At 48.4% G+C, this 13682-nt stretch overlaps 1 protein-coding gene across 1 annotated transcript in view; it reads left to right on the forward strand.

Moving 5' to 3' along the window:
* LOC121844591 (extensin-like) overlaps positions 1-11931 on the forward strand; it is a 29127-nt gene extending 17196 nt beyond the window's left edge. The window contains exons 3-4 of the mRNA XM_042314855.1: positions 10435-11560; positions 11644-11931. Of these exons, the coding sequence (XP_042170789.1) occupies positions 10435-11560; positions 11644-11931 (1414 nt within the window). The remainder of the gene's footprint in view (positions 1-10434; positions 11561-11643) is intronic.
* Positions 11932-13682: the final 1751 nt, after the last annotated feature.

Consider the following 13682-nt stretch of genomic DNA (forward strand, 5'->3'; position numbering starts at 1 on the left):
CCAACACAGGGATGTGTTTTGTCCCCACTCCACCACCAACAGTCTCTCCTCAGGGATGTGTTTTGTCTCCACTCCACCACCAACACAGTCTCTCCTCAGGGATGTGTTTTGTCTCCACTCCACCACCAACACAGGGATGTGTTTTGTCTCCACTCCACCACCAACACAGTCTCTCCTCAGGGATGTGTTGTGTCCCCACTCCACCACCAACACTGTCTCTCCTCAGGGATGTGTTTTGTCTCCACCCCACCACCAACACAGTCTCTCCTCAGGGATGTGTTGTGTCTCCACTCCACCACCAACACTGTCTCTCCTCAGGGATGTGTTTTGTCTCCACCCCACCACCAACACAGTCTCTCCTCAGGGATGTGTTCTGTCCCCCACTCCACCACTAACACAGTCTCTCCTCAGGGATGTGTTTTGCTCCACCCCACCACCAACACAGTCTCTCCTCAGGGATGTGCTTTGTCCCCACCCCACCACCAACACAGTCTCTCCTCAGGGATGTGTTGTCTCCACTCCACCACCAACACAGTCTCTCCTCAGGGATGTGTTTTGTCCCCACCACCACCACCACCACACAGGGATGTGTTCTGTCCACCCCCACTCCACCACCAACACAGTCTCTCCTCAGGGATGTGTTTTGTTCCCACTCCACCACCAACACAGTCTCTCCTCAGGGATGTGTTTTGTCCCCACTCCACCACCAACACAGTCTCTCCTCAGGGATGTGTTTTGTCTCCACTCCACCACCAACACAGTCTCTCCTCAGGGATGTGTTGCGTCCCCACTCCGCCACCAACACAGGCTCTCCTAGGCAGGTAGCCTAGTGGTTAGAGTGTAGGGGAGGCAGGTAGCCTAGTGGTTAGAGTGTAGGGGAGGCAGGTATCCTAGTGGTTAGAGTGTAGGGGAGGTAGGTAGCCTAGTGGTTAGAGGGTAGGGGCTGCAGGTAGCCTAGTGGTTAGAGTGTAGGGGAGGCAGGTAGCCTCGTGGTTAGAGTGTAGGAGCTGCAGGTAGCCTAGTGGTTAGAGTGGGAGGCAGGTATCCTAGTGGTTAGAGTGTAGGGGCTGCAGGTAGCCTAGTGGTTAGAGTGTAGGGGGGCGGCAGGTAGCCTAGTGGTTAGAGTGTAGGGGCTGCAGGTAGCCTAGTGGTTAGAGTGTAGGAGCTGCAGGTTGCCTAGTGGTTAGAGTGGGAGGCAGGTAGCCTAGTGGTTAGAGTGTAGGGGCTGCAGGTAGCCTAGTGGTTAGAGTGTAGGGGCTGCAGGTAGCCTAGTGGTTAGAGTGTAGGGGCGGCAGGTAGCCTAGTGGTTAGAGTGTAGGGGCTGCAGGTAGCCTAGTGGTTAGAGTGGAGGGGCGGCAGGTAGCCTAGTGGTTAGAGTGTAGGGGCTGCAGGTAGCCTAGTGGTTAGAGTGTAGGGGCGGCTGGTAGCCTAGTGGTTAGAGGGTATGGGCGGTGGGTAGCCTAGTGGTTAGAGGGTAGGGGCGGTAGGTAGCCTAGTGGTTAGAGGGTAGGGGCGGTAGGTAGCCTAGTGGTTAGAGTGTAGGGGCTGCAGGTAGCCTAGTGGTTAGAGTGTAGGGGAGGGAGGTTGCCCAGTAGTTAGAGGGTAGAGGCGGCAGGTAGCATAGTGGTTAGGGGGTAAGGGCGGCAGGTAGCCTAGTGGTTAGAGGGTATGGGCGGCAGGTAGCCCAGTGGTTAGAGGGTAGAGGTGGCAGGTAGCCCAGTGGTTAGTGGGTAGGGCCGGCAGGTAGCCCAGTGGTTAGAGGGTAGGGGCGGCAGGTAGCCCAGTGGTTAGAGGGTAGGGGCGGCAGGTAGCCCAGTGGTTAGAGGGTAGGGGCAACAGGTAGCCCAGTGGTTAGAGGGTAGGGGCGGCAGGTAGCCCAGTGGTTAGAGGGTAGGGGCGGCAGGTAGCCCAGTGGTTAGAGGGTAGAGGTGGCAGGTAGCCCAGTGTTTAGAGGGTAGGGCGGCAGGTAGCCCAGTGTTTAGAGGGTAGGGGCGGCAGGTAGCCCAGTGTTTAGAGGGTAGGGGCGGCAGGTAGCCCAGTGTTTTTTTTATTTTTTTTGACCTTTATTTAACCAGGTAGGCTAGTTGAGAACAAGTTCTCATTTACAACTGCGACCTGGCCAAGATAGAGCAAAGCAGTGCGACACAAACAGTTACACATGGAAATAACAAGTGTACAGTCAATAACACAATAGAAAAAAAAGAAATAAAGTCTATATACAGTGTGTGCAAATGACATGAGGAGGTAAGGCAATAAATAGGCCATAGTAGCGAAGTAATTACAGTTTAGCAAATTAACACTGGAGTGATAGATGAGCAGATGACGATGTGCAAGTAGAAATACTGGTGTGCAAAAGAGCAGAAAAGTTAATAAAAACAATATGGGGATGAGGTAGGTAGATTGGGTGGGCTATTTACAGATGGACTATGTACAGCTACAGCGATCGGTTAGCTGCTCTGACAGCTGATGCTTAAAGTTAGTGAGGGAAATATAAGTCTCCAGTTTCATTGATTTTTGCAGTTCGTTCCAGTCATTGGCAGCAGAGAACTGGAAGGAAAGGCGGCCAAAGGAGGTGTTGGCTTTGGGGATGTCCAGTGAGATACACCTGCTGGAGAGCGTGCTACAGGTGGGTGTTGTTATGGTGACCAGTTAGCTGAGATAAGACGGCGCTTTACCTAGCATAGACTTATAGATGACCTGGAGCCAGTGGGTCTGGCGACGAATATGTAGCGAGGGCCATACATGTCGCAGTGGTATTTGGGCTTTGGTAACAAAACGGATGGCACTGTGATAGACTGCATTCAGTTTGCTTAGTAGAGTGCTGGAGACTTTTTGAAATGACATCGACGAAGTCGAGGATCAGTAGGATAGTCAGTTTTACGAGGGTATGTTTGGCAGCATGAGTGAAGGAGACTTTGTTGCGAAATAGGAAGCCAATTCTAGATTTAATTTAGATTGTAGATGTTTAATATGAGTCTGGAAGGAGCTTTTACAGTCTTGCCAGACACCTAGGTATTTGTAGTTGTCCACATATCCTAAGTCAGAACCGTCCAGAGTAGTGATGCTAGTCGGGCGGGTGGGTGCGGGCAGCAACTAGCGTTTAAGAGCAGTTGGAGGCCACGGAAGGAGAGTTGTCTGGCATTGAGGTTTGTTTGGAGGTTAATTAACACAGTGTCCAAAGAAGGGCCAGGACTAGTAACCGAAAGGTTGCAAGATCGAATCCCTGAGCTGACAAGGTAAAAATCTGTCTTTCTGCCCCTGAACAAGGCAGTTAACCCACTGTTCCTAGGCCATCATTGAAATTAAGATTTTGTTCTTAACTGACTTGCCAAGCTGAATAAAGGATAAATAAAAGCTAAAGTCATTATGCTTCCCAAAAATGGTAAAGCTGGCTCTAACAGCCAACCCATCTGCTTGCTGACAGTTCTTAGCAAGCTCATGGAAAATATTGTGTTTGACCACATACAGGGTCATTTCTCTGTGAACAATTGAACAACTGACATTCAACACACTTATAGAGAAGGGCACTCAACATGTACTGCACTGACACAAATGACTGATGATTGGCTGAAATGAATGGATAATAAGAAGATTGTGGGAGCTGTTAGATTTCCCTGCAGCCTTTGATATTATTGACCATAACATGTTGTTGAGAAAAATGTAAGTGTTATGGATTCTCTGCTTTCTCTGCTTTCTCTGCTATGAGAGCCATCTAATAGCACACAGAGGGTTTTGGTTAATGGAAGCTTCTCTAACGTAAAGCATGGGAACTGTGGTATCCCACAAGGGAGCTGTCTTAGTCCTTTACTCTTCTCTATTGTTACTAATGATCTACCACTAGCCTTAAACAAAGCCAGTGTGCCTATGTACAGTGCCTTGCAAAAGTATTCACCCCCATTGGCGTTTTACCTATTTTGTTGCCCAACAACCTGGATTTGAAATGGATATTTATTTGGATTTCATGTAATGGACATATACAAAATAGTCCAAATTGGTGAAGTGAAATGGAAAAAAATACTTGTTTAAAAAAAATTACAACTGAAAAGTGATGCATGCTATGAAGCCCCTAAATAAGATCTGTTGAAACCAATTACCTTCAGAAGTCACATAATTAGTTAAATAAAGTCCACCGTTGTGCAATCTAAGTGTCACATAAGCTGTCACATGATCTCAGTATATATACACATGTTCTGAAAGGCCCCAGAGTCTGCAACACCACTAAGCAAGAGGCACCACCAAGCAAGCAGCACTATGAAGACCAAGGAGCTCTCCAAACAGGTCAGAGTCAAACTGGTGGAGATGCACAGATCAGGGTTGGGTTATACAAAAATATCCAAAACTTTGAACATCCCACAGAGCACCATTAAATTCATTATTAAAAAATGGAAAGACTATGGCACCACAACAAACCTGTCAAGAGAGGGCCGCCCACCAAAACTCACCAACCAGGCAAGGAGGGCATTAATCAGAGAGGCAACAAAGAGACCATAGATAACCCTGAAGGAGCTGCAAAGCTCTACAGCAGAGATTGGAGTATCTGTCCGTAGGACCACTTTAAGCCGTACACTCCACAGAGCTGGAGAAAAAATAAGCAAATATGTTTGGTGTTTGCCAAACATATGGAAGAAGGTACTCTGGTCAGATGAGACTAAAATTGAGTGTTTTGGCCATCAGGGAAAACGCTATGTCTGAAGCAATCCCAACACCTCTCATCACCCCGAGATCCCCATCCCCACAGTGAAGCATGGTGGTGGCAGCATTGTGTTGTGGGGATGTTTGTCATCTGCAGGGACTAGGAAACTGGTCAGAATTGAAGGAATGATGGGTGGCATTAAATACAGGGAAAATCTTAAATAAATGTATTGGAATGGCCAAGTTAAAGCTCAGACTTCAATCCAATTGAGAAGCTGTGGTATGACTTAAAGATTGCTGTACACCAGCGGAACCCAACCAACTTGAAGGAGCTGGAGCAGTTTTGCCTTGAAGAATGGGCAAAAATATCAATGTCTAGATGTGCCAAGCTTATAGAGACATACCCCAAGAGACTTGCAGCTGTAATTGCTGCAAAAGGTGGCCCTACAAAGACTTGAGTCTTGACTTTGGGTGGGGGGGTAAATAGTTATGCACACAAGTTTTTTGTGTTTTTTTGTGTCTAATTTCTTGTTTGCTTCACAATAAAACATATTTTCCATCTTCAAAGTGGTAGGCATGTTGTGTAAATCAAATGATACAACCCCCCACAAAAAAATCCAGGTTTGTCTGTCACAAAGAGATGCTCTGCTTTTTAATATAGATGGGTAGAGGTTTGTCTGTCATAAAGAGATGCTCTGCTTTTTAATATATATTTGTAAAGATGGGGAGAGGTTTGTCCTTCAAAGAGATGCTCTGCTTTTTAATATAGATGGGTAGAGGTTTGTCTGTCATAAAGAGATGCTCTGCTTTTTAATATATATTTGTAAAGACGGGGAGAGGTTTGTCCTTCAAAGTGATGCTCTGCTTTTTAATATAGATGGGTAGAGGTTTGTCTGTCATAAAGAGATGCTCTGCTTTTTAATATATATTTGTAAAGATGGGGAGAGGTTTGTCCTTCAAAGAAATGCTCTGCTTTTTAATATAGATGGGTAGAGGTTTGTCCTTCAAAGAAATGCTCTGCTTTTTAATATAGATGGGTAGAGGTTTGTCCTTCAAAGAAATGCTCTGCTTTTTAATATAGATGGGTAGAGGTTTGTCCTTCAAAGAAATGCTCTGCTTTTTAATATAGATGGGTAGAGGTTTGTCCTTCAAAGAAATGCTCTGCTTTTTAATATAGATGGGTAGAGGTTTGTCCTTCAAAGAGATGCTCTGCTTTTTAATATACACTGCTCATAAAAACAAAATAACACATCCTAGATCTGAATGAATGAAATATTCTTATTAAATGCTTTTTTCTTTAGATAGCTGCATGTGCTGACAACAAAATCACACAAAAATGATCAATGGAAATCAAATTTATCGACCCATGGATTTGGAGTCACACTCAAAATTAAAGTGGAAAACCACACTATAGGCTGATCCAACTTTGATGTAATGTCCTTAAAACATGTCAAAATGAGGCTCAGTAGTGTGTGTGGCCTCCACGTGCCTGTATGGCCTCCCTACAATGCCTGGGCATGCTCCTGATGAGGTGGCGGATGGTCTCCTGAGGGATCTCCTCCCAGACCTGGACTAAAGCATCCGCCAATTCCTGGACAGTCTGTGGTGCAACGTGGCGTTGGTGGATGGAGCGAGACATGATGTCCCAGATGTGCTCAATTGGATTCAGGTCTGGGGAACTGGCGGGCCAGTCCACAGCATCAATGCCTTCCTCTTGCAGGAACTGCTGACACACTCCAGCCACATGAGGTCTAGCATTGTCTTGCATTAGGAGGAATGTTTTTTTTAACATTAGCCAACCGAACTAGTCCTACAAGCTCTGGTTTTGTCTCCTCATCAACTACACTATCGCCTAGTTGTACGGTCAGGTGCGGCAAAAAAGGACCTAGAAAAGCTGCAGCACATTTGGAATGTACATGGAGGGCCAATGTCAATAACATGGAGGGCCAATGTCAATAACATGGAGGGCCAATGTCAATAACATGGAGGGCCAATGTCAATAACATGGAGGGCCAATAACATGCATGTCGGTCTCTCCTGGTGCAACACTGCTGGTCTTTGTAATAAGTATTGACGTGTTGAAAGTCCAGAATTTCCTGTTCAGCCAGTTGTCACTCAGAAACCCATACATACCTCACAAGACATGCATTCAGGGGTCTCTTCACAGTCCCCAAGTCCAGAACAGACTGGGAGACACATAGTACTGTGTAGACTAATGACCTCATGGAATTCTCTTCCACCTCACCTAACTCAGGCAAGCAATAAAATCAGTTTAAAACCGATAAAACGACACCTCAAGGAACAACACAGACTGAAGAGACACACATCATTAGTGTGGTGTTCCTGTCCATTAGCATTCTGTATTTGGTCATGCTCTCAGGTAGAATAGCTGCTGCTTCTTCAACAGCTACTGGGGATCCCAATAACATCTAAATGAGCCTAATGCCTCCAGGGCCTCAGAGCAGCAGGTTCAACATCAATGTAAAACAGAGAGGTATTGTGGTATCTTGTAACATTCCCCAGCAAGACAAGAAGACTCTCAGACAGATGGACGAAGGAACAAAGAGTCACTGACCAACAACCAGAACCAAACAAGTGGAGTTTTAGGAGGGGTTTTCATGAGGGCGTCCACTGAAAACTGACTAGCAACAACAACTGGGACATAAAAGACACCCACCATGAAACCCAGTAAATCTGCTCACTTAGAGGCAACCTAAAGAAAAACACACACCAAACTTAGACAGGAAGCAAACCAAAACGGTGGACCAACACAAAAACAGGGACGATGAAAGGGTTTGTTTTTCTAGAAATCAAATGGGGAGAGTCAGGTAACCAGTCAGGTGACCCTCCACATCTATCAAGACAACTAAAGGAGTTGACCCTCCACATCTATCAAGACAACTAAAGGTGTTGACAGTCTACATCTATCAAGACAACTAAAGTTGTTGTCCTCTGCATCTATCAAGACAACAAAAGGAGATGACCCTCCACATCTATCAAGACAACTAAAGTTGTTGTCCTCTGCATCTATCAAGACAACAAAAGGAGATGACCCTCCACATCTATCAAGACAACAAAAGGAGTTGACCCTCCACATCTATCAAGACAACTAAAGGTGTTGACCCTCCACATCTATCAAGACAACTAAAGGAGTTGACCCTCCACATAAATCAAGACAACTAAAGGAGTTGACCCTCCACATCTATCAAGACAACTAAAGGTGTTGACAGTCTACATCTATCAAGACAACTAAAGGAGTTGACCCTCCACATCGATCAAGACAACTAAAGGTGTTGACCCTCCACATCTATCAAGACAACTAAAGGAGTTGACCCTCCACATCTATCAAGACAACTAAAGGTGTTGACAGTCTACATCTATCAAGACAACTAAAGGAGTTGACCCTCCACATCTATCAAGACAACTAAAGGAGTTGACCCTCCACATCTATCAAGACAACTAAAGGTGTTGACAGTCTACATCTATCAAGACAACTAAAGGAGTTGACCCTCCACATCGATCAAGACAACTAAAGGTGTTGACCCTCCACATCTATCAAGACAACTAAAGGAGTTGACCCTCCACATCTATCAAGACAACTAAAGGAGTTGACCCTCCACATCTATCAAGACAACTAAAGGAGTTGACCCTCCACATCCATCAAGACAACTAAAGATGTTGACCCTCCACATCTATCAAGACAATCTAAAGGTGTTGTAAACCTCTGCATCTATCAAGACAACTGTAAAAGACTGAGTTGACCCTCCACATCTATCAAGACAACTAAAGGTGTTGATCCCTTCACATCTATCAAGACAACTAAAGGTGTTTTTTTGACAGTCTACATCTATCAAGACAACTAAAGGAGTTGACCCTCCACATCGATCAAGACAACTAAAGGTGTTGACCCTCCACATCTATCAAGACAACTAAAGGAGTTGACCCTCCACATCTATCAAGACAACTAAAGGAGTTGACCCTCCACATCGATCAAGACAACTAAAGGAGTTGACCCTCCACATCTATCAAGACAACTAAAGATGTTGACCCTCCACATCTATCAAGACAACTAAAGGTGTTGTCCTCTGCATCTATCAAGACAACAAAAGGAGTTGACCCTCCACATCTATCAAGACAACTAAAGGTGTTGACCCTCCACATCTATCAAGACACTGGCACTGGGCCAGGGGGGGGTACGGTGAAGAGGTCAGGGTTCTGGGGGGTCCAGTGAAGAGGTCAGGGTTCTGGGGGTCCAGTGAAGAGGTCAAGGTTCTGTGGGGGGTTCCGGTGAAGAGGTCAAGGTTCTGGGGGGGTCCGGTGAAGGGGTCAGGGTTCTGGGGGGGGGGTCCGGTGAAGAGGTCAGGGTTCCATGGCCGCAGGCAGAACAGCAGAAAGTGGGTCAGCAGCACGACCAGGTGGACTAGGGACGGGACAGCCAGGAGTCGTCAGGCCAGGTAGTCCGGCGACACGGCGCTGGGGCTCAGGCCCTCGGGAGGACGGAGAGAGAGATGGGAGAATTAGAGGGAGCGTATCTAAGATCACACAGGACTACAGGTAAGACTGGAGAATTACACCAGATAAGACAGACTGACCCTGGCCCCCCAGCACATAGACTATTGCAGCATAGATACTGGAGACTGGAGACTGTCTTGCCCGTGATAGGGTGATTCAACATTGTGCTTTTGTTGGTAAAGTTACACGGGGTACATTGACCACATCTATAGTTACCATCCGGCACATTGTCTAGAAAGGTACTGTGTTTCACTGCTGGAAGATCAGCCCTCAGCACCATGTGACTGATGTTAGAGACGCGTCTGAAGATCACCCGCGGGGGTCATGTTGTATATATATATATTATTTTCTGTACATACTACATGTGTCCATCTCATTGATCCAATTATTAGAGAGAAACACATTTTTTTTGCACCCACTGTGTGTCAAGAGGTGAAATGTGTATATTTTGGGGTGTGAAAACTCGGTTTGTATGTTTGACCGGATGAAGCTCCGTTTCAGATGGAAACGTGGTCAGTAAAGCAGTGAGTTGGGAGCTTTAACAGTCTGCGGGCCTTCTTGTTCTTTACTAGAGCAACAAAACTTACCATTGATATGTCAGAGGACAGACCTTCCACAGAGACTAACTGATATCTCTCCGACAGATAAGATCTGAACCAGGCCAGAACTTGTTCTTTGAGACCAATTAGGGTTTACAATCTCTCCAGAAGAATGTGGTGATCGATGGTGTCGAAGGTTTCACTAAGATCTAGGAGCACGAGGACAGAGGACGCAGAGGACAGAGGACGCAGAGGACAGAGGACGCAGAGGACAGAGGACAGAGGACAGAGGACAGAGGACAGATGCAGAGACAATATTTTGTTGTTGTTGATTTTCCAGTTCAAGGTTTGGCTTTTTCAGGAGAGGCTTTATTACTGCCACTTTTAGTGAGTTTGGTACACATCCGGTGGATAGAGAGACGCTTATTATGTTCAACATAGGAGGGCCGAGCATGAAGAAGAATGTGTTCTTAACTGACTTGTCTAGTTAAATAAAGATTAAATAAAACATTCAGTTTGGGCCAATGACCGATGAAACTGAAACCTCCTCCCTCCCTCTCTCCTCCTCCTCCCCTGCTCCAGTCCACTACTCACTGACACAGGGACTGTTATCACAGCCACACACACATACCACATATGTCTCCCTGTTCTCATCCTTACTGTCCCCCCCCCCTAAGCTCTACTGCCCCCACCCCCTCTCAGCTCTACTCCCCCACCCCCTCTCAGCTCTACTACCCCCACCCCCTCTCAGCTCTACTGCCCCCACCCCCACTCAGCTCTACTGCCCCCACCCCCTCTCAGCTCTACTGCCCCCACCCCCACTCAGCTCTACTGCCCCACCCCCACTGCCCCAGCTCTACTGCCCCACCCCCTCTCAGCTCTACTGCCCCACCCCCTCTCAGCTCTACTGCCTCCATCCCCCTCAGCTCTACTGCCCCACCCCCTCTCAGCTCTACTGCCTCCACCCCCCTCAGCTCTACTGCCTCCACCCCCCTCAGCTCTACTGCCCCCCCCCCTCTCAGCTCTACTGCCCCACCCCCCCCTCTCAGCTCTACTGCCCCACCGCCCACTCTCAGCTCTACTGCCCCACCCCCCCCTCTCAGCTCTACTGCCCCCACCCCCTCTCAGCTCTACTGCCCCACCCCCTCTCAGCTCTACTACCCCCAACCCCTCTCAGCTCTACTGCCCCCACCCCTCTCAGCTCTACTGCCCCACCCCCTCTCAGCTCTACTGCCCCACCCCCCCTCTCAGCTCTACTGCCCCACCCCCCCCAGCTCTACTGCCCCCCCCTCTCAGCTCTACTGCCCCCACCCCCTCTCAGCTCTACTGCCCCACCCCCCCACTGCCTCCCCCTCTCAGCTCTACTGCCCCACCCCCCCCACTGCCCCACTCAGCTCTACTGCCCCACCCCCTCTCAGCTCTACTGCCCCACCCCCTCTCAGCTCTACTGCCTCCACCCCCTCAGCTCTACTGCCCCACCCCCTCTCAGCTCTACCCCCCACCCCCCTCTCAGACTACTGCCCCACCCCATCTCAGCTCTACTGCCTCCACCCCCCCTCAGCTCTACTGCCTCCACCCCCCTCAGCTCTACTGCCCCCACCCCTCTCAGCTCTACTGCCCCACCCCCTCTCAGCTCTACTGCCCCCCCCCTCTCAACTCTACTGCCTCCACCCCCTCAGCTCTACTGCCCCCCCCCCTCTCAGCTCTACTGCCCCACCCCCTCTCAGCTCTACTGCCCCACCGCCCTCAAAGCTCTACTGCCCCACCCCCTCTCAGCTCTACTGCTTCCACCCCCTCAGCTCTACTGCCCCCACCCCCTCTCAGCTCTACTGCCCCAGCCCCCTCTCAGCTCCTACTGCCTTCCAAACCCCCCAACGGTGAGCCTCTCAACTCCACTGCCTCCACCCTAAACCCCCCCTTCAGCTCTAAACCGCACCCACCCCCCTCTCTAAACCTTAAGCTCAAACTGCCCCACCCCTCTCAGTTCTACTGCCCCACCCCCTCTCAGCTCTACTGCCCCCTCTCAACTCTACTGCCTAAACCACCCCCCCCTTCAGCTCTACCGCACCCACCCCCTCTGAGCTCTACTGCCCCACCCCCTCTCAGTTCTACTGCCCCACCCCCCCTCTCAGCTCTAGGCTCAGGTGAACTCCCTGCGCAGCCAGGTCGCATCAGTTCAAAGGAGAAATCCAACGTCCAACCAGATCTCCAGGACGTCGAGAATCGCCTTCCAAACCGGCCACTATAGGGGCAATGGTGAGCACTATTACCATCAAGTAGGCTTGGGGCTTGCTAGTGCTTTGTGGACAGGGTTGGTGGATAGGATATTGGATATATTTTAACCATAACCCTTAACCCTAAACCTTTACCCTTACCTTAACACCTACCTAAACCTTAACCCCAAACTGTAACCCTTAACCCTAAACCTTAACCCCAAACTGTAACCCTTAACCCTAAACCTTAACCCCAAACTGTAACCCTTAACCCTAAACCTTACAGTCCCAAACTACAGCAACCCTTAATAGAGCACCTAAACCTTAAGCACCTAAGTCCCTTAAGCACCTAAAGTCCCTTAGAGCACCCAAAGCAGTCCCTACCTTAAGTCCCTAAACCTTAGCAGTCCTGAACACCTAAAGTCCCTTAAGCACCAAACAGTATAACCCATAAGCAGTCCCTAAACCCTAAAGTCCTTAGAACATACAGCAGTCCCTAAACCTCAACCCTTACCTTAACCCTAAACCTTAACTCTTACCTTAACCCTAAACCTTAACTCTTACCTTAACCCTAAACCTTAACTCTTACCTTAACCCTAAACCTTAACCCTTACCTTAACCCTAAACCTTAACCCTAAACCTGAACCCTAAACCTGAATCCTAAACCTGAACCCTAAACCTGAACCCTAAACCTGAACCGCTCTGAATTAATGCCTGAACTGTTGAGTTGTTTCTGTTTGAACCTTAACCCTTAACCTTGTTGCCCTGCTAACATAGAGCACAGCATACAGCAGTCCTATAGAGCACAGCATACAGCAGTCCCATAGAGCACAGCATACAGCAGTCCCATAGAGCACAGCATACAGCAGTCCCTTAGAGCACAGCATACAGCAGTCCCATAGAGCACAGCATACAGCAGTCCCATAGAGCACAGCATACAGCAGTCCCATAGAGCACAGCATACAGCAGTCCCATAGAGCACAGCATACAGCAGTCCCATAGAGCACAGCATACAGCAGTCCCATAGAGCACAGCATACAGCAGTCCCATAGAGCACAGCATACAGCAGTCCCATAGAGCACAGCATACAGCAGTCCCATAGAGCACAGCATACAGCAGTCCCATAGAGCACAGCATACAGCAGTCCCATAGAGCACAGCATACAGCAGTCCCATAGAGCACAGCATACAGCAGTCCCATAGAGCACAGCATACAGCAGTCCCATAGAGCACAGTCCCATAGAGCACAGCATACAGCAGTCCCATAGAGCACAGCATACAGCAGTCCCATAGAGCACAGCATACAGCAGTCCCATAGAGCACAGCATACAGCAGTCCCATAGAGCACAGCATACAGCAGTCCCATAGAGCACAGCATACAGCAGTCCCTTAGAGCACAGCATACAGCAGTCCCATAGAGCACAGCATACAGCAGTCCCATAGAGCACAGTCACTAAAACAGACTTAAAACAGAATTAAAACAGATCTCCTGGCAGTGAGAGTCTAGACAGCTGTCCACCTACAGTCTCTGGAGTAGCAGGTGGAGATCACACACTGGCTGTAAAATACCTAAACACACACACACACACACACACACACACACACACACACACACACACACACACACACACACACACACTGGCTGTAAAAAATACAACACACACACACACACACACACACACACACACTGGCTGTAAGTTACCTAAACACGCAAAACACACACACACAACACACACACACACACACACACACACACACACACACACACACACACACACACACACACA

The sequence above is a fragment of the Oncorhynchus tshawytscha genome, unplaced genomic scaffold (genome assembly GCF_018296145.1).
Source record: "Oncorhynchus tshawytscha isolate Ot180627B unplaced genomic scaffold, Otsh_v2.0 Un_contig_5231_pilon_pilon, whole genome shotgun sequence".
NCBI classification, from domain to species: domain Eukaryota; kingdom Metazoa; phylum Chordata; class Actinopteri; order Salmoniformes; family Salmonidae; genus Oncorhynchus; species Oncorhynchus tshawytscha.